Below are 22,016 nucleotides of genomic sequence, written 5' to 3'. Positions count from 1 at the left end.
CGGGCGGGACAGAGGGTGCCGTCAGTTTATTTTCCAAGTGAAAACGTCTTTCTTTATCATTTGCGTGGTGTGTGTGTGTGTGTGTGTGTGTGTGTGTGTGTGTGTGTGTGTGTGTGTGTGTGTGTGTGTGTGTGTGTGTGTGTGTGTTTGTGTGTGTGTGTGTGTGTGAGAGAGAGAGTCGATGCGTCGGTGCTCGACAGCAGAGTCTGCGGGGAACCCTGGATAAGCGTAGCTGTCCAATCGCAACTGACAGCGCCTCTCCGCTCCCCTATATCTGTGAATACCAACCTTGCCCAAGGCTTAAAAATAAGGCTTTTTACAGAGTGCCCCCCTCCACCCCCCCCCCAAAAAAACCCTAATTTCTCGGCTTAGTGGCTTTTTGACTAACAAGTAATTAAGTTCCTTCATCTCAAATATGAACCCAAAAAAATAGCTCTTAGAGTTCATCTTCATCAGGTGTAATTGTTTCTCCTATTTGTCTTGGAAGGTTTTCATATTCAATTATGGCTCCTGTAATAAAATGATTACGTTTAATTACCGATACACACATCCAATTTCTTTTTTCTTGTTCTCTCCCACACTTTTGGCCTCATTCTCCGCGTTTAACTGATTCTCAATAGAAAAGGAGCTGGAGAATCCGTTTGCTCAGTCAACCCGCCAAAAGTTGAATTTGTGGTTGAAACAAACTTCAGAACGGTCGGAAGGATTCCATCTTTTATCACAGTAGACTGTATATCGATCAAGATTGGCACGTTAGCGGAGAGGGGAATTCAACCGAAAGCCTAGTTACCCTGGTAGGCGACCATGCTCTCTCTCTCTCTCTCTCTCTCACTCTCTCTCTCTCTCTCTCTCTCTCTCTCTGCGAGTGCCATCCCGCTGTTCATTCAAACGGTTGAGATCTGATATACAGGTACACGTTATATATGTTTCCCCTACTTCGCCCGCTGTGTTACAGGTACTATTTTGGCAGGACGCCCGTGGTGGTTGTGGCCGATCCCGACATGCTCCGGCAGGTGCTGGTCAAAGAGTTCAGCAGCTTCCCCAACAGAATGGTGAGCGAATCGAGGGGAAATACCTCCGCCCGTGCTTGTACGCACACTTGCACAACACTGCGTCTCTGGCCATTGTTAGTCTTTCAATTATAACCCCCACCGGCCCCTGAAAAACAAGAAAAGTGATGTGGAATTGTTTGACAAAGAGCTCCATTATCGCACTAAAATGAAACGGCGGGTGAACAGAGGACCGCTCAGTTTTCCTGCAGCGTAGAAATACTTGGCCGTAATCCCGAAATGACCGCGAGATCCGTCTTGACAAGGCTCTTAACCTCGCAGAGAGAGCGGCTTCTATTTGAAAACCCCCAAAGCAAAGAAGCAGCAACTGCTTCATTTACCATAACTCCAAACAGGAACCTACTCAAACCCTTCTTTGGAACAGAGAGGGATGCCGTGTGTTGTGGGTGGACAATGTGTGCTCTCTATTCACGGTCCCTCCGATCCCGCTTGAATGAAGCGGCCTTTCAAAGAGCCGTTGAGCAAGGCACCGGACCCCTCACTCACGAGATCCAGTTATTGCCGATAGTAAAGATGAACATATTAGAGGACAAAACCAGCGGAGCCGAGGAGAACAAAGCAGGGCAGATGCAATGCAGAGGGGTCGGAGTGAGGCATCCCGGGCCTCTCCCACTTGCATGGGAGAAGGGGGGTCAGAGGTCAAGGGATCGGGCCCTCATTCATCACCCTCTGTACTTTGTGCAGTCCTGGGCCCCGGCAAAAAAGAAGAAAAGGGTCAAAATAAAGTGTGAAAAAAATCAATAGTGTTTGGAAACATCTGTGCACACACACACACTTCCGTGTAGTACTCTCTTTTTAGATTTTATAGTGCATTTGTGCATTTTTTGCTTTCATGAAGAAGAAATAACAAAAATCGTCCTAGTATCTTAAATGGCCCTGAGCTTCAGCAAATCGACAGAGACTTTATGGAATTTCCGGAAAAAAAAACAAAAAAATATCCCAGCGCCTCGGACAAATTCAGGCAAATACTGTGTTGACTTAGTGAAGCCAAGTTGTGGGAATTGCCAATAAATTGCAGTGGATTCACTATCACACTAAAATAAACAGATGGCTATGAGATATAGATTAATATAAAAAGGAAAACTGCTTCAACCTGAGATTCAACCGCTGGAACCCCGTTCAGCTCCAGGTGCGCTGTTGTCCAGCAGAAGCGATGCATTAGCAGATTGTTCTTTTTTATCCAAACAAGGTTCAATATGTGTGTCAAACAAGCCACCAAGGCACCACAAAGAGGGGATCGTCAGGCTGTATTTTGTACACTCTCTCATGTCCTGGACTTCTGACTAATTATTTTCCATTGAATTAGTACTTTAATGGGGAGTTTCACTGAAAAAGAAACATGAAACTTGTTTATCAGATCAAGGCATAACTGATTTAGGGGCGGTTTGGCAGACAGGGTAATATCAAAATCAGGACTGAGCTAATCCTCCTTAAATGAATCCAGAATTAAAAAAATACCTTTCTGAGACATTGCTTGATTCAAGATTAATTAGTTCTAGACTAGGAAGTCCTAGACTAAGGTCGTGTAGGACTGGTCAGCTCCTTCTCTCTGGTCTTGGTGCTGGACTTCGTCCAGATAATCCATTTCCTCTATTGTCAAGGTCAACCTGGAGGCCCACGTCCATTAATCCAAAAATTAAAATTTAAAACTACATATGCTCTAATCTTCCTTCTGGAAATCACATTTTTAACCAAGACTAGGACTAGTCCGGAGACTATTTCAAACCATCACTGAGAAAGGCCGTTTCAGTTATTAAAAGTGTTATTTTGTTTTATATTAGGCCTGACCTGTGTCTGTGAAACCGCTCCTTAGTCCTCCTTTGTTGCTGGTCAAAAGCAATCTCAGCACAGAACTAGCGGCAGGGGCGGGGCAATACTTTGTGGAAGAACACTATACGTCAAAGTGATAAACCGTATATCTCTGCAGGAAAGTGGAGAGGCAGCACAGTTTAGGGTGACAGAATATCTCTGCACTTACTACATGTAAAGGGCTTTTAATGCCTTGAGGGGAGGAACATTTCCACTAACAGAGGAGAGACCCAGCCCAATTTCCCTTCAAAGCTGGGGTGGCAGGACCACGATTGGAACACGTCTTTCATCAACGGACAATAGCAACCCAAGGGCGATAGCAACTTAGTACATTTAGTAAGCATTTAGGTAAGATACTTTAGTGTTACGTTCGCTATTTTTTTAACCCAGGGCTGATTAAAATGTTGGTTCCATGCTTTACTATTGAGAAACTTGTGCTTACTGTAGATGCAGTCCGATGGGGCAAACAAACGGGTACTCCTTTAAGATTGTAAATAGTACTTTTTAGTACAGTATAGTAATATGTTTCATTGGTAATGAAAAGGATGGACAGGTATAAGAATGAGTACATTAGAGGGACAGATCAAGTTGGACAGTTTGGTGGAAAAGTGAGAGAGGCCAGATTGAGATGGTTTGGACACGTGTGTAGGAGAGATGAGAGTTACATTGGGAGAAGGATGCTGAGGATGGAGCTGCCAGGCAAGAGGAAAAGAGGAAGGCCAAAGAGAAGGGTCATGGATGTGGTGAGGGAGGACATGCAGGCGGTTGGTGTAAGGGAGGAAGATGCGCAGAACAGACGGTATTGGAGGCAGATGATCCGCTGTGGCGACCCCTAACGGGAGCAGCCGAAAGACGAAGAAGAAGAAGATAGTAATATGCTATACATCTACGCCATTACATTTATCTAAAATACCTGCGAGTTGTTCATACTGTATAAGCCCTGCAATGAGTTTATAACAAGGGCTCACTTTGAAGTTTGAACTCCTGCCAATAAGAGGACAACCCAAAATTCAAAATTGGACCATCAACCATTTGTTAACGCAGAGGTTAATGCACTGGGGATGGAATGCATCTTGACATCCACATAAAACGTCATGATGCTGAAACAAGCATTTTTACTGTTGATACTTGAGTACATTTCAGATAAAGTACTTTAGGTAGGTAGGTCTATACCACTACCCCAGTATGGGAAATGACCGCTTCCTCCACCCCCTGTGAAACAGCTCCGACTCAAACTTTTAGCATCCCTTCATGCACGTGCCACCAACCCGCCCTCTCCCCTTTCCGTTCTAGGTGTTGCTGACGGGCACAAAGCCCATGAGCGACTCTCTGGTGATGCTGAGGGACGAGCAGTGGAAGAGGGTCCGCAGCATCGTCACCCCGTCGTTCAGCCCCGCCAAGATTAAGGAGGCGAGTCCCGCCATTTGCCCCCCCCCCTTCACCTTTATCCTCTCCTTCATTCATCCAACCTTCAACTCTCCATCACCCGCCCGCTTTGCTCAGCGGCTGTCTTCTTTTCTTCTCACTGCTCTCACCAAACCCTCTTTAATCTGCTCCTCTATCAACAAAACAATTCATTTTACATTAATCCACGGAAAGGATGGGCCGCCTATATGCACACAGAGTCTCTACAGCGTCACATACTCTCATTTTCATTTCATTGTCCATCTTTACATCATCATTTAACAGACACCCTTCGTCCAAAGCGACTAACAAATATTCATACACCGATGGATGCCGCCATCAGGAGCAATCAGGGGTTAAGTGTCTTGCTCACGGACACTACAGCATGCTACCGGGGGGCCAGGGATCGAACCGGCATCCTTCAGATTTTTCGACGGCCTGTCTGTCTGTCTGTCTGTCTGTCTGTCTGTCTGTCTGTCTGTCTGTCTGTCTGTCTGTCTATCTATCTATCTATCTATCTATCTATCTATCTATCTATCTATCTATCTAGCTATCTCCCTTGAAAGAAATGTAGTAGTACCATAAGATAGTATGGCGTGAGATAGGTGCACAATAATAATTAAACGGTGGCTGGTGGAATTAAGGCTTCAGCCTAAATTCGTCAAAACGTTTGGTTCCGTATTGAAAGATATGACAACGTCGGCAAGGGAGCCACTTCAACATCTTTCTTATTTATTCACCCTTGGACGATGTCCACCCACAATTTTACCCTTGCATATAATATATGCATGCATTCACATGTTATGTGTATTACAGCATAAATGGATTGTCTCTCGCCACGACAGAGCCACCTTTTACCAAACTCAGGGCTGCTCCAGAAGCTTGTAATGCCATAGTGAGCGCCAAATGGAGCTGGGTGCTTTCATCTGTGCGCCTCTGTGAAGACCCTCCTGCTCTGTGCTCTTCTCCCCTTTCTGTCTTCCCCCCGCTACCTCTCAGAGGGAGAGAGAATTGATAGTGGCTCCGTAGACAGATGCCAGGCGTGGGGGGGGGGGGTTACACACTGCCCCCTGGTGACCCACCACTGCAGCTGCTCTTTTTACCACAGAAGGTGCATCCAAAACGCTGTTGATGTTAATTTAGCTGTAGCTCATATAAACGTAGGATCTGATCCGAGTACAAACTGTGTGTGTGTGTGTGTGTGTGTGTGTGTGTATATTTGTGTGCCAGTGACTATTCTAAATGCTTTAGGCATGAATAGGGAAAAGCCTTACTGAAACAGCAAATGATAATTGCCAAAAAGCTGTCCTGCTGAATAACATAAGTATAGTATAAATAGCTCTCAGCTTTGAAGTAAATAATTATTCAGTGTCCATTGAGTCAGGACAGGATTATTTAGCTGTAACATAAGAGGGCCGACCAGAGGGTTTGGATGAACAGAGCAGAAGTCTGCAATTACCCAGCAGCAAGGGGAGGGGGGGGGGTAGAGAGAGAGAGAGAGAGAGGAGAGAGAGACAGAAGGTGAAGTAAAGAAGTGATCATTTAGATTGGATGTTAATTGTAATTACTGTTCTGGTGTGATGTTGCCATAGCAACCTGAGACAGCACTGGTCCCAGTGTGACCAATGAGATTAGGCCTGAGTGAGTGAGGGTGTGTGTGTGTGTGTGTGTATGTGCGTACGTGTGTGTGTGTGTGTGTGTGCGTGTGTGTGTGTGTGTGTGTGTGTGAGTATCAAGAAGGGTCCAAGAGTCCAATCCACAAAGGCCCATTTATGTATCTTTAATCTTCATTGGAAAGTTTTCTTGCTATTGTGAGCCATTATCCAACAAGATCCGCACTCCCCTCCATCCTCACTCTCTCTCTCTCTCTCTCTCTCTCTCTCTCTCGCCCTAATCTCCTGCTTTGCCACCTTTGCTCCACTGCACATTTCCCACCGGTGCCTCTGTCCCTCTCCTCCAATCTGCCATTGTCGTCCCCTTCATCCCTGACGCCTCTGCTGATGTCACACTCTCTCTCCTGTCCCTTCTTCACCTCTTAGCGTTTCCACTGGAAACCGTCAAAGAGCACGTTTCGGTCGGTGTAGGAATGATTTTTCTAATGATGAGAGATCCATAGCTAATAGGCAGGCGGTTATGTTCTTTAAAAGATCCCATGCTATCTACCAAATGGAAATACGATGCGAAGAATTTTAAATCAATCTTCAGGGTAAACAAATAGTGAATTTGAAACATGAGATGCTGTAGTTGCCGCGTTATAAGTCCTCCTATCGCCGTCTGGGGAACACCAAACTATCACTGCAGCTGCAACTCTCCTGGTTTGATTTGTTATGGTGCGAAGTCACATCTTGTGGACAAAGTAGTAAAAACAGTAAAAGTAGTAAAATCAGTCAAGCGGGCGACCCCTCGCTTACTGGTTACTGTGCAGTAGAAGAAACACTCAGTGATTCTCAACCTTTCTGTCTCATATCAAGGACCCTCAATTTTATATGCACTTTGCCCTCGACCCTGATTCGATAGATTACAGCATGATTTAGTCCAAAGCTCCATACCCCTAACCTATAGTTAGAGAGATAACAGTGAAACTAGGATCAAAACAGCTTTTGTTGATTTTCTGTGGTTCTGGTATAATCTATCTATTGATAATTTTTTTCCTGGGGACCCCCTGGAACCTCTTAAAGGGTCCCTGGACTGCATTTTGAGAACCCCTGCGCTACATCATCATCATCATCATCATCATCTCCTCATTTCTTTTGCTATTTCCTTTTCTGATTCCCTCCTGATCACCGCCTGTCCTGCTGTGGAAGAAACAGACACTGTCCAGCATTCAGATTTAGTTATTTTCAGTTGCTATGTCGTCAAACGGGAAGATCTCTATACCTGCTAAAGTAGCTCACGATATGAGCCTTCAGGAGCATCAAGCCGTGAGACTGTGGTCATTGCCAAGGCGCTTAATCACTGTTTACTGATAATTTTTGGAGGATTCGTTTAGCTTATTGCATTTCCTGTGCGAAATGCGTAAACATGTTTTTCTGGTGCATAGCAGATGTGGGCTGTGTGTGTGTGTGTGCGTGTGCGTGTGCGTGTGCGTGTGTGTGTGTGTGTGTGTGTGTGTGTGTGTGTGTGTGTGTGTGTGTGTGTGTGTGTGTGTGTGCGTGCGTGTGCGTGTTTGTCTGTATGTCCATGTAACGTCACACAGGCCTTCCAACAACAAAGCATTATCTCAGTCACCCCTCAGACACTGTGCGATATTTTAATGAGACCACTAATTACCGCTTTTGGACCTCATAGCCCGAGCTGAGCTCAGTGGACACTAATATAGACGCAGTCGCTCACTCTCTCACACACACACACACACACACACACACACACACACACACACACACACACACAGACACACACACACACACACACACGCACACACACACACACAAATGCACACTCCCACTTACACACATACTCAAAGGCCCAAACAGCATGCACTCGCACACGGGGGACTGCTGATCCCAGATTCGGCGTGGGAGACTAATTTCAGTGGCAGTGATCCGGTGAAGTTATGAAACACATCTTTTATTTCAAACATAAAGGACTTTAAAAGCCCCGGCCAAACAAGCACTTGGATTCTACACTCTAACAAATGTCACCCCACTTGCCCAGAGTTTTTCCCTGTTTAACATTTTAATGCCATAGTCAAACTATAGCATAAACAGTTTCGCAACGGAGGTTGAAAGTGGTATGTGTGAGGCACGTCTGGCTCTGTGGCTGTTGCTAAGTAACCTGTGTTTTCATAGGAGTCGAGTACACGTTACAGATTTAACTAATGATTAAAGAGCCAAGTAAGGTTATGCTCTAGAATAGCTGAAATGCATAGCAGGGGTAACAGGATGGAAATATTTGATCATCGTTGTAATTAATAAAGTGATGTTATATGATAATTATATTCTTTAGTCAGTCGGTTGATTTCATTCTGAGGGTATTTCATAAGCTCTGTAGCAAAAACCAAAGCTGCCCTGTTATAAAGCCTCAGAACAACAGGAAAAGATTATACCTTCTGCCGATTATGGATTCTTTGTCACTTTTGTCTTTCCCAGTTGTAGTTTCACGAACAGACTTAGTCATTTTGAACGGTATCCCTGTAGGTTAGACTCTTGGTGAAGGACATTAACTTTTGTTATTGTATATGTGTGTGTTCATCAATGAAATAAGGGGGTAAAGGAAGAAAATCAGCAGGGCGTTGATTAATTAATTCAAAATAATTTGATGTTTCAATGCTTTTTAATGCACAGCGGCAGTCAAGAACCAAATGTGATTCAGCATTAAGACTTAATCAGCTCTTAGCTTTTCACACAAGGAAAATGAAAACGACCACCTCCTACAGTATACTCAACAAGGACCATTCATCTAACAATGGATTAAGTCAGTCAATCAGCAGTCAATCAATCTGTGAAATTAACAACAGCCACAATTTTGTTAAAATTCCGTATGCATTGATTTGTTGAGATGCAAAGTATAGCATTGAGATATCTGTGTTGGGTGATATTCACCAAAGTTTATTTACAAAACCAAAAGTAACAAATTTGAAAGGATATTAAAATAAAACAGTCAAGTGTCCCAAAGTAACGTGGCCATTAAGGCCTTTGGGAGACGGGGTTTGTAAATAATGATTCCAATAGGCCTCTCTGTCTGAAAAATCTGTCTTTTCAGGATTTCCACTCTTTTCAAAGGCTTCACCATCTCAATCCCTCAAAATCGAAGTCTGCAATTACACTGACTACGAGCACTGAAGGGCTACTTTAATGTTTAGAGATGTTTAGATTCTCACTTTAAACTCTCTTTTGATTTTCCCTGCATAGTGGAACCCACATGGACAACTCTAAGCATGGGTAAACCACATTTGTAGCTGGTGTATAGAGACTGCTCTATCTCCAGTTGGTCTCATAAATGTTGGCCTGTTTATTGACAAATGCTGTTTGGTTCTGAAAGACTTGGTCTTGGGTTCCCACATATCCAGGAACACCCCAGAATTTTCCCAAAATGTCCTGAAAAAAAAACAAGAACATCCCAGAAAACGATTTATTCAAGTCGCATTATTCAAGTCGTGTTGTTTAAAGGGACGTCTGCAAGTCTCCAAGTCTGTCTACTTTATTTTGCTGGCCCTTTTGAAGAAACAGCCATTCAAAGTATATGCGTTGTGCATGTGCTCCTCTACTGTGTGTATGCTGCTTCCATTGTCGGTGGCAGGGTCCACCTTTCTAATCAAGAATGCAAAGATCGGACACTTGCAAGAAGTGAAAAGCAGTCGCAGTGATGTCAATAAAGCAGCGTAGCCAGTTGTAGTCATTGAGCCGAAGAAGAAGAAGGCAAACTTTTTAGAAAAAAATCCAACAGCCTGACCACTTAAAGATGAATACATAATGGTAGCGTCCCATTGGTTCACTGGACAGCCAGTGTCACAACCAATGCCAACACCCCAAGGTTTGTTGGCAATTGGTTTGATACGCTGGTGAAATACCGTATATTAACCAACACTACAGATTTATTCTTGGCACGGCAGGTCTCATCGTTCTGGGAACCGCCACGATTCATATTTCTACCAGAAGATATGGAAGCATCCAGAGACCTTTCACAGTAATCCCTTGCAATGAAACCATGACTCAAGTGTGTGGCACGTCTCTCAAATTCCTCATCTGTGCTGCATAGCTCTCTTGAGCTTCAAACGCTGGCTAGTCCTTCTTCAACCTAGTTGGATGTCTGCTAGAATAATGAAGCATTAACCACAAATGAAGTTGAAGAAGAAAAGGAAGACACATGCACAACCATCTCTCATTTATGCAACCTGGAATCTTCTTCATCACAGGGGCATTTAGTGTGTTTGTATTTGTCTATTTGTTTGCGTTGTGTTTTTGTATTTGTCTTCCGAGCAAGACGCCGTTTGACGTGCATGCGTGGTCCGGTGACCAGTGGTTGGTAGAGTCTATCGGCTCCCAGCCTCATGTCTTATGGATTTTTCACGAGTGGCTCACACAGGAGGAAGGACACATCCCGTCACATCCAATCAGACAGCCCGTGCTTCTTAATCTGTCCGTCCCCCCCGTCCCCCCCGTCCCCACCCCCCTCCCTTTACAGCAAACACCCACCTTCAAGCCTGTATGCACCCCACGTATCCAGCTTCTCTCTGCAGGGCCAACCACCTGCTCCCCTCCCCTCCTTCTTCCCCGCCTCCCCACCTCTCAGCCATAACCCGTACGCCTTGGTTTGCCTGGACGCCTTGGTTTTTACGTCACGGAAAAACGGTAAAATCCGACTGACTTAATTTTTAGATTGGTTGTCAGAAGTGTCCGCAACTTATTGGGCTTCCGTTTCCACAAGACAGGGTTAGGGTTAACCCTAACATCTCGACAGACAGAGACAGACAAACACAACAACACACAGGAACAGACAGCTAGCCTACATGCCCACACACCGACCCTCCGTCTCTCTCTTTCCTCTGAAAGAGGAAAGGGAGAGTGTATGTGTGTGTGTCAGTCTTGCCCCCACTGATAACTCGCAGCTGTCCACGGCCAGGCCAAAAGTCTCCATGTGTTCTGGCCTTCTTTGAGTCGTGGCCAATGTGCGGCACGGCTTTGATGTTGTATTCGTTTTTCATATCCATATTTTCTGGCCGCATAAAGTTTTGATGTTGCGGTAGACAGGTCGCTCTTGATGTCTGCCCAGCTGCCTTTTCCCAGTTTCATTATGTTGCATTTACCATGCTTGCATCAGAGCTTTTCATTAATGAATAAATAAATTAATTACATTTTGTTTGATCCATCATGGCGCGGCCCTCTCGGTAATGATCTCGCTAATGGTGCTGCTTTAATGGGATTTTATTGATTTGGCTTTTGCTTTTTTAAATTTGTTTTTTTTCTGCCGTGTGGTCCGTACCTTTACAAGCAAGTGCTAATGGGAAGGAGACGTCTCCCTTAGCATTCTTCCAGTTCCCCTAAACAAGAGAAGAAATACAAAAAAAATGTAAGGTAATTTAGTCTCCTGAAAGCCGCCTGAAAACATTGACAATCATGAAGCTTATGGCGTGAATTCAGGTGATGTGAACATCTCACAACCTCATGCACTCCATACGGCATGAATGTTTAAAGTTTCCGTCAATTTCAGCAATTCCGAAAAAAGCCTAAGAGTAGTAACATGTCAATAATATGTTTTTTTGGTTTAATTTGTTTTTGTTTTCTTAAGAAAACAATTTCTATCAGGTATTTTTCGGTGATTTTGCAGAGACTTTCTTTCCCCTCCAACGGGCCTTCTCAGTTGGCGTGGCACGTTATTTTCTCGTTACTTGATTGACAGTCTGACTGACGGTGACAGGAGCCCCCCTTCCATCTCCTGCCTGCGAGGCGTCACTCAACCTAGGGGCTGTTGTCTATTTTTCTCTTATCGGTTCGATTTATTGGCTGCGATTCAGAATCTTGCGTCGGCAGCCGGGGCTAAATGTGATTTGCTTGGTTCCAAAGGTTATTTCTTTCAGAGAAGAAGTGACACGTTAGACCGATTTCATATCCTGTCTGCGTCCTATTAGGATGCTCCAGGCCACACAGCTCATATAACATTTGAAAAAGCTTGAGTCAAATTATATGCTTTTAACTTTTGACACATACAGCGACTTCCCAGAACTTCCTTAGTCTCCATATAATGTGTCTAAAGATAACACTGAATAACATTTAATGCTCAGCTCTTCTCTGTGGCCCAAGGAGGGTTATGTATTAGGGAGGAGCCACTTGAGCAGAGCCTATACACCAAACTGAATTGTATGCCCATAACTATTATTAGACAGGTGGATTGTAATAATATTGCAATCCACCTGTCTAATAATAGTTATGGGACACTGTCACATACTGTAGAACAAGAAGTATATTGTACTTCTTGTTCTATGTGACAGTGTCTTGAATTTTCTGAGTCATGACACTTAAACACCAATTAATTGGAGAAAATAAAATGTGAATACAATTTATAGTGTGGGGTAGGGAGGCTGCTCTGCGTAGGTTCAAGCCTCTGGCCTGTATTGGCACCAGTGGGTTTGTACATACTTTAAATAGCTGTGAGATCCTGGAGAACCGCCTATACCTGACACCCTTCAATCTGACTTTCCAGTGGAATGGAAAAGAAGCAAACAGTTTAGAGTGCAAGATAATATCAGTCCACAATAAGGAGTGGAACATGCTGGGTCCTCTCTTTCTCTTACGCAAAATTTGAAATTGTGGCAATATTGCAAAAGTACAAAAAATGATTAAGGCCACTCTGGGAGTCTCTACCCACATGTACAGGTTAAGGGAGGGAGACGGAGTCTTTCTGGCAGTGGGGCACGGCATGGGGTGAGTTTTACTAATAATCATAACAAAAAGGTTTGCTGGCAAAACCAGAACATAAAATTAAATAAATGATCAGTGTCTGTTTCTCCTCAGTCGCACTCTGGTTTACAGGCGTTTCCGCATCCTGCACCACAGGATCCCCACTGGAAGACAGAACAACATATAACCAAACTCTCTGAGTTGTTCACCCTTCGCTAGTCTACACAAAAGCGAATGGAACTATTGGGCTTGCCTACCAGCACGATTGGGACTATACCAGTCGCTTGTAAACTCCCATCACCCCCATATCCATGACCTCCAATTCTGCCTGCACGACTTTGGGTTTATGTTTGGGCAGGTGATACGACCATGAGTGTAATTTCATCCCTGGGGTTGTCTCCACATGGTGGTAAATGAGGGACATGCGCCTGGCAGGGGGGAGTAGACATCAGAAAACTGGCGTTCTAACGTGGCCACGTCCATGCTCTGTAGAGATGGTTACTGGAAAGGGCCAGGGTGGGATCGGTAATTTTTGGAACATCTGGCCTCAACTCATCCACCTCGATCACCATGGTGGCCAGACACACGGACACCCACTCCTTCCACTCCTTCAGAGGGTTACGGTGATAGATCTGAGTCGCCAGGCCCCTGTCTGACTGTCGTGTAACCACGAAGGGCCCTTGCCACTTGCCAAGTCATTTAGAGCTGGGTGTAGGGAGAAACACTAACACCTTGTCTCCCGGTGCAAACTGCCTGAGCCATATACCTGTAAACCCTGAGGTGTATAACCGGCGCTGATGTTCCTGAGCCTTGACTCAATTCTCCCGTGACAAGCGCCCTAGCACGTGTATCTTTGCTCGCAGGTCCATAACCTACTGAACTTCATTCTTACTGGTACGAGGCCCTTCCTCCCACTTTTTCCAATTAGCTCTAGCACCCCCCGGGGTCTCCTTACCAAGAGGAGTTCAAAGTGGAGGCCCGTGGAACCTCCTGCAAAGCAAACAAAAGAGGGTCCAACCATTTATCCCAATTACGGCTATCGTCATGCACAAACTTACAAAACATGTTCTTCAGTGTCTTATTGAACCGCTTCACCAGGCCATCGATCTGTGGGGTGGTACACGCTGGTCCGAACTGAGCTGACGCCCAACAGCTCGTGAAGTTCTTAAGGTGTACGTGACATAAAGGAAGTGCCTGGTCAATCAGGATTTCCTTAGGAATCCTGATTGATTGATCCTGATTTGGGAGAAGACCTGAAACAGTGCCTGTGCCACACTTTTGGCCATAATACTATGCAACGGCACCGCCTCGGGGTACCGGGTTGCATAGTCCACTAGGACCAGCACAAAACTATACTCGTAGGCACTGCAGTCTAATGCACTGATGAGGACCATACGGAGTCTTTCGAACGGCGCCTTGAGTAGGGGGAGGGTCCTCATCAACCAGGCTGGTGTAGCCCGAGGGTTGACTAATTGGCTCTGGGGACAGGTGTCGCACCATTTACAGACATCTGCCCAAATAGACCAATAGAACTAAAACTACTCCAGTGGAAAATCATTGTTGGAAATGCACAGTGGTTGAAACCACTGCGCTGCAGACGACCGACCACATTCAGCCAGACTGCCCAGTAATGGAGGTCGGACAGGTAGTTCAGGTCGCTGGTCCGCTGGGCCCTCCACCATTCAGGAAGAGACCTACATCGTACTGGTAAGGATACAAGGGGGTACACATCAGGCTTCGCTGGAATCCAGCTATTCTCACACGATGGTCCAGCAATGCCTAGTTCGACCCAGAAGTCTGGTGGAGTTGCACGGGTTGAGATTGGGTGTGTGCATGGGGATATTCACACGGGAAAAGGGTATAAGGTGAAGGCTGCGAAGACCCCAGTGGGGAATCCTCCGCTCCCGACACCGTAGCAACCACTAACGACCCCTCAGCTTAACCGTGTGCCACGCAACACTCACATTTCCCTACCGACTGTGAGCACACTCCCTCAGCCTCCCTTATTAAAGCATTAAACCCTGGCCAATCCGTACCCAAAACAAGGGAGTGGGCCAGGCAGGAACTAACCACAGCCTTCACCTTATGTTCTTTTCCCGTGTGAATATCCCCATACAGACACCCAATCTCAACCTGTGACGCCTCCAGGTCACCCAGGTCAAACCAGGCATTGCTGGACCATCGTCTGAGAACAGCCAGATTCCAGCAAAGCCTTATGTGGACCCCCTTGTATCCTTACCAGTACGTTGTAGGTCTGTTCCCGACCGGTGGAAGGGCCCGAGGGACCAGCGACTCGAACCACCTGTCCGACCTCCAGCAGTGGGCAGTCTGGCTGAATGTGGTCTGTCGTCTGCAGCGGCAGCACCCCTGCCCACTCGTTTGAACAGCTGTTTGTAGGCCCGTGGAGGCGCCGCCATGGGAGGTAACAGGTGACAGAGAGGCACCAACACAGGAAGGGGACACAGAGTCCCACAGCACCACTGGGCAAGGCAGTCACAGCTGACCCCCCCTCTAGATGACCGGGCGGGGCCGGGGTCCCAACAATTCCTGTGTGGGTCCTTGGGGAGGACGGCAGCAGACCCCTGGGTGCCAGTAAATCCCGCATGGCTCCTGGAGGCGGACGCAAGACCGGTCCTACAGCTGGCTGCTTGTTGGCGGTGGTGCCCGTGGCGCTCGTGTCTCCCACAGACAGCGGTGGTGCGGTTGCAGCACCTCCGGGCGCACGGCAGCAGTGGGTCTGCTATGCTCTCCGGGGAGCTCACACTAGGACACGCTTGAGCTGGCAGCGGAGGAAGTTGCGCTTGTCCACGAGCACTGCGAGGCACTCCCGCAGTCAGTGGATCGGCTGACTGTGGCTTAACCACACCCCTTCGCCTGCCACAGACACATTAATTCAATTATTGCGATGTGGAAAAATAATTCTGAGAAAGAGGTCAGAGAAAAGGGATAAAATTGTAAGTTGTCAAAAATTAATGTCAAGTATTTTAAATTTCATGTCAGAATCTAACATTCTGATTAATCTCAGAACATTTTTTTTTCATCCCGTACAAAATGGAGTGGGGGGAAGCGGTGCAGGTGTGTCTCTACCATAGAGAAAAAACACTGTCAGAGTGCCTCAAAAAAGGCGCTCTGACATCACCGATTACGATAGACCCAAAATGTCCCACAGGGTTTGCACAGTGAGATGCATAACAAGGAATTTTTTTTTTCTGGTTGTATGACATTGAACTTGAAATGTTAAAATCATGACCCAGATCAACACGTCTTTATGAAGCAGGAATAAAGAAAAAAAAAGTATTTCATTTGTTTTTAAATCATAGCAATTGAACTATGTATTGCTTCTTACTTCTTCATAGATGGTTCCCCTCATTAACAGAGTCACTCATTGCCTGATGAACAACCTGAATGCCCATGCAGACTCTGAAGAGGCCTTTGACATTCACAGGTAATTGAAAACACCTACATCTACAAGTAAATATCACTCTGTGAGACCTCTCTGCGCTCCATCAATGTTTCTTTGTTCTCTTTTTCATTGGTCACAAACCAAAAGCTCTTTGCTTTTAGTCATGCCACAATTCTGTATCTGTTCTGTGTAGCTTTGTAGACTTGTTTTGTTAAGTATAATGTTTGCATGTGTGTATATTTTTAGTCAACACTTGTTAGTCCTGCTAGTTTTATTGTAGAAGTACAGTATTTATCTATTATCTATTTATCTATTTATATTTATTTTCCCTCTCTGTGCTGTACGGTCCGCCACTTAATGGTTGCAGCCGGCCGCGGTGCGTGTGGGGATGGCCCCTCGTCGGGTCGGCCATTTTATTGTATTTATTTATTTTCCCTCCCCCACGCTGTAAATGTTGCTAAATGGTGGCGGGCGGCTGCGGTGCAGGGTGGGGGGGCAGTGCTTTTCGCTCTGCTCGGCTGTCCCCAAGTCGGGGGCAGAATTCCAAGTTTATTCTTGAAACACAAGGGTACTTCTTTTTGCGTGACCCGAATACTCTTTTATTGTAGATGTATTTATTTTCCTGCATTTTCCAGCCCCCGTTGTCCCAGCCTGTGAACATTTTGTGCGCTGCGGTTGGGAACCCTTGATCTAAAGTACTAGTTCAAAACTTGCCTGTTCACTCATCCAAACAACTTCACACTCTCACTTGATCTTGTGAAAGTCGCGGTGAAAAACACTGGGAAAATACACTTTTTCGGATAATCAGATAATTCGGATAATCAGGTCTGGACATTATCCGGACAATGTCCGGATTAACCCTTTCACACATGTAGCAAAAAAACTGAGATTGTCCGTGTAAGAAGCGTTTCCACTACCTGGAAATAATCAGCTTGGTTTAGACGAGGGGCGGAGCCTGGATACAGCGTGCAAAAGGCAGGACGTGACACAATGAGGCTGCAGAGTTTTACAGCACACAAGATGGCGGACGAGGCTACGGACTTATCAGTAGTTGTGCTCTTTTTTGCGTTGATACTCCATGTATTAGGATGTATCCGCAATATAAACGAGAATGATAAAGGAAGGAAGGAACAAAACAGGAATAATAAAGAAAGTAGAAAGAAGTACGCAGAAGTAGGCTTGGGCAACATGGGAACTTGCAAAATTCCAATCGCACTTCTGGAATGGGGAGACAGCTTTTGCAACATTAAACATGTGCGCAGGGGGGTTTGAGCACGCATAGAATGTAATGTAATGCAGTCTCCCGGTCTCCCGTTTCAGAAGTACAGGATTAATTATTGACACGTACAGTATTTACACAAAGACATCTAGTTTTTACAAAAATAAGTCCTATAGCAACAGGAAGACGTGCACTGTTTTTATCTGGAACGGAGCGGGACAGTCCCTTAACCCAGTTGTGTTTAAAATGTTGTTTAATACATGTAGGAAACAAACTAAAATAAATAGATCTAAAATATAACGACTACGCGCACCACTGTCTGGAGGAGAAACAAAACAAATAAAAAAACTTTTATGTTTTTCATTTTCCATACAAGTAAAACACTCAGGAAATGAAATAAATCTAAATCATTCTCAATTAGATTATATCATATGTTGCCCTATTATTATCACAACATCTGCGACGTGCGCACAGCGGAGTGCAGATCACGGGCACCCCGACGGGGCGTCTCCTCCCAGTGATCCGTGCTCCGCTGTGCTGCTTCGTTTCCCCAGAGCGGCAAAATGCCTGGAACCGGAGCTGGGTTCCATGTGCCTTTTCTTTCTTTTTTTGGAGCACCTGCCTCTTTTAAAGTTTCTGTACGGGACTGTGGAAAGGGGAAGAGAGATCCGGAGTAGTTTCTCAACAGCGCTGAATGGAGAGGGCGAGAGCCTCCGCTTCCTCTCCCCCCCTCTCTCCAGTTTCAGAACACGGTAAACTGCACTTACACGGTTTCACCGTTTCGGCATCAATGTCAATTGCCATCGATGGAGTCGATCGCCGATAAACGTTGTAATCGGAAATCTGCCCAAGCCTACGCAGCAGCTACGCTCCATGCTCCAAGATTTGCACGAAAGTAAATAACTGGCGCATGATTCGAGACGTCATCAACATGCCACACGCCCACTCACTCGCTGTGAATGCTCCGGACGATTACCTGCTCCGTTCACACATACCGCTTAATCGGATATTACTCAGACTTTGTAAGAGGGTGCTGGCATGGGAAAGTCCGGGGAATGTCTGAGTCAAATGAGTCGGACATTTGCGTTTACACATACAGCTTATGCAGGTAATGTCCGGATAATTTCAGGTTCGCAGTGCATGTGTGAAAGCAGCTTTAGTTAGATATAGCGTGTTGCATGTAACAACAAGAAACGAGACTGTAGACTGTGATTTAGTTGATAAAGGCAAGAGATCTTCCCGGTAGCCCCTCGTTTATTGGGATAATATTGCCCCTCTGTGTGTGTGTGTGTGTGTACAGGTATATTGGGTGCTTCACCATGGACGTTATTGCCAGTGTAGGATTTGGAACTCAGGTGGTCTCACAGAATGACGCGGACCCCTTTCTCCATCATGCACAGAGTTTCTTCTCCTTTTCTTTCTTCAGGCCCATCACACTCATAGCCAGTAGGTGCTATTTCTTATGTATTTCTCGTTCTTTGTCAAGATTTGCTAACTTGCTTACTATGCTTACTTGAGGATAAAGTTGGGTTTTGATAGAGTTCATAGGTGAAGTTCAACTGTTTATAGGACAATCTCACAGAAGGCTTTGCTATTGAGAAACTTACAACTCTGCTGCAGCTTCTCACTGTGATTAAATGCAGTGCACTGAGGCAAACATTTGAAGCCTTAAAAATTAAAAACATTTAAGTCTACTTTTTGAACATTGATGAATGATGAGAACCAACATTTTAAGAAGGTTGAGGTGAAAAACGGCGAACCTTTCCTTTCAGCTTATTGACTAACTTGAGCTCTGCGTTCTTAGTTGCTTTTCCGTTCATCCTGCCTCCTCTGGTGCGGATCTTCCCGAACAAAGGACGAAATGCGCTGAGCAGGTTCTTTACCAATTATATCCAGAGGATCATCAGGCAGAGGGACGAGCAGCCTCCTGAGCAGGTGCGACCACATCGCCTTGGGATCTGACCAATCAGCCTCCCTGACATTCAGTGTCCTGTTGTCAATGCTGTGGCCCTTTAAAAATTACTTCTATAAATCCTGGGACCTATAAATCCTTTTTTATCTTTTAGGCATATTGTGACATAAAATTCAAACTCAATTGGCCATGGATCCTTTGTCTCATCTAACAGCTGCAAAAAGAATAATACTTATGTTATCCAAACGACTTCTCTAAGGGTTGGGATATAGCAAATTTTACTTTGAAGTCACTTTGCTACTGTCTAAAAGTGTAACAAGCATAATATCAGTATTTCCACGCCTGTAGAGACGGCGGGACGTCATGCAGCTGATGCTGGATGCGCGGAGCAGCAAGGAGTGTGTTCCTCTGGAGCACTTCAGCGTGGTCAACCACGCCGACGAGCTGGCCCACACGCACCAGGTGGCCCCGGAGCAGGACCATGCCCAGGCGTGGGGGGAGCCGTCCGCCAATCGGCCACAGAAGGGTGTGATGACGGAGGATGAGCTTGTGGGCCAGGCTTTCATCTTCCTTCTGGCCGGGTACGAAACCAGCGGCAGTACGCTGGCGTTCACATGCTACCTGCTGGCCATGCACACCGAGTGCCAGCGCAAAGTCCAGGAGGAAGTGGACGACTTCTTCATCCGACATGTGAGTGCACTTTACTGCGACAATATTGTGACTATTTTTCTTCCACATGTCATTAGCCTCGGCGCCACTGAGAGCTTATAAGCTTCCGTGCACATAGCTTGTAATGTTCCAGAGCCCCTCATAAATACAGCCCATTAGCACTGTGGTTGCAGCATCATAACCTCTTTGTCGCTGTGCTTCCCGCTTCCTTTCCCCTCCCACAGAAATTTGTGTCTCTGTGTGTGTGATCATATTTTCAGCCTGCGGATTATGACTTTTAATAAATCTTATTTTCCTTTGTTTGTCATGCAGATTGTTGTTTGGATGACAAGCTGTGTTGTGGATAGTATTTGCTCTTTGAAGCTGCTTGTGTGGTTTTAATGCTTTTAATGCTTAATGCTGGAGTGGAGTAGACTGTTTAGACTTAAAAGAGAAACACCTTTTAGAAGTGGCTGTCCTCCTCCAAGTCTGAATGTCGGCCTGTCGGCTTCATGTGGAAGTGGCTTCAGCAGCGTAACAAGATTTAATAGAGGGCCCCATTAACCAAACCCCTCTGTGGCTGTCATAGCCATTATCAATTCTGCTTTGTGCGTGTGTGTGTGTGTGTGTGTGTGTGTGTGTGTGTGTGTGTACGGGCGCCTTGTTGAAGGGGTCCTGTCTTGCGTGCTGATGCCCTGACTGAGGTCTTGCCTCTCGCTCTCTGTCTGTGCCGAGCTGGGGCAGTCGGCAGACCGGAGGACAGAGGACAGGAGGAGGAGGAGATCTCAGCGACTGAAGTTAGAAACACTTTCATCTGCCGAGCCAGCGCACACCATAATGCTTCATTTGCACTACACACAGGGGGAGGGGCAGGGAAGGGGGTTTCCACAATGAGAGGTTCTCGGAGGTTCTCGCCCTCCACCTCCCTCCTCTCAACCAGGGGCGTGTCCAGAAGGGGTGGCCAGGGTGGCCATGGCTCCCTCTGAAATACTGGTCACCCAAGGTGCCACTGCAAATTTCCAAGTTCAGTTGGTGTATCGAGCTCACATAATACCTGTGCAATGTAGAGACAGTGGAATTGTAAACATCTTATCAAATTAAACTATGTTACACCCCCCTCACTAAAGTTAGATGCGCACAAAGTTATTGTCTTCAGGAACCAACCCCTCTCAGGGTGGAGGAAGGGTTATTATGATATAATTATATGTGATAACACCCCTTCCTCCCCATAATTGGTTCTGGACACTCCTCGACCATGGATATGCCCCTGTCCTAAACGTTCTTGAAAGAAATACAATACAGATTTAGGGCACATTCAGTTGTGCTTTGACTTTCCACCAGTGCTGTGTAGTCTCTCCACATTGCTTAGCAGCATCAGCAGTAGTATTTATTAAAGGAGAAGCGGTGGCTGTAGATCCCAGCCGTTCAAACTGGGCCTCCAATGCTTCGCAGGTCCTCTGGAGCCGTCAGACGCAGTAGATTTATGGAAATCAGGTTTTTTCCCCCGACAGTATTGTTTATTTAGAGCAGATTCGAAAGCAGCTAGGAGTGGGTTTTGCCTCTGAATGAGTCAAGGTCAGCCTTTCGCTGCCTGCTGTATTGACGTTTGACGGTGTATTGTATTGACGGTTCTTCTTAAGTGAGAAAGAGAACAGTAACATCTCTCGTCACTCCTTTTGACCAAAAAGATTCACTTTGACAAAACCTGCGTCTTACCCCTTATCTAAGCCTGCGTTCACTTCAGCTTTCGTTCTCCGTTTCATTCTGGCTGAGTATGGAGAGGGATATCTTAACAATGGCTTTGATTGCGACGGTGCAGTTGCTCCGCAGTACCAACATGTGATTCATCACCCACCAGTTCTCGGCCGTGGGAGTCGACAGGCTGGCAGGTTGGGAGCGCTAGTCAGCGCTCCTGTGGCGTCCGCATTGTGCAAAATTCAACCAGTCACCTCCCTCTCGCTCTGAAAGGTTCACGTCCTGTGTGATCCCTGCCATCGGGAGATAGATCTAAAAGAGAGATGGTTCAGGCCAATATGCAAATGTCGGGAGCTAAAGTTGTTAATTTCCTACAAGCCACATTAGCGAGAGAGGAAATCTCTCTGTCTCACTCACACAGGCATAGACTGTCTCTCTTTCTCTCTCTCTAACTCTCTCTCTGCCCCATGCCATCCCTCTGCTTCTCTTTGCCCTCGGGGGGGTCCCCTCATTAATTTGT

The 22,016-nt window shown here is 45.9% G+C and overlaps 1 protein-coding gene across 1 annotated transcript in view; it reads left to right on the top strand.

Annotated features, from left to right (window-relative positions):
* Nucleotides 1–22,016, top strand: part of tbxas1 (thromboxane A synthase 1 (platelet)) — a gene marked incomplete at both ends in the record, with an annotated part of 85,413 nt that overhangs the window by 42,042 nt on the left and 21,355 nt on the right. Inside the window, 6 exons of the mRNA XM_080002381.1 lie at nt 956–1,052; nt 4,173–4,289; nt 15,976–16,064; nt 18,542–18,687; nt 19,046–19,176; nt 19,502–19,843. Coding sequence (XP_079858507.1) covers nt 956–1,052; nt 4,173–4,289; nt 15,976–16,064; nt 18,542–18,687; nt 19,046–19,176; nt 19,502–19,843 — 922 coding nt within the window. The remainder of the gene's footprint in view (nt 1–955; nt 1,053–4,172; nt 4,290–15,975; nt 16,065–18,541; nt 18,688–19,045; nt 19,177–19,501; nt 19,844–22,016) is intronic.

This window comes from Zeus faber (genome assembly GCF_960531495.2).
Source record: "Zeus faber genome assembly, chromosome: 6".
In the NCBI taxonomy this organism is placed as follows: Eukaryota; Metazoa; Chordata; class Actinopteri; order Zeiformes; family Zeidae; genus Zeus; species Zeus faber.
This window is presented reverse-complemented; position numbering and strand designations above follow the sequence as displayed.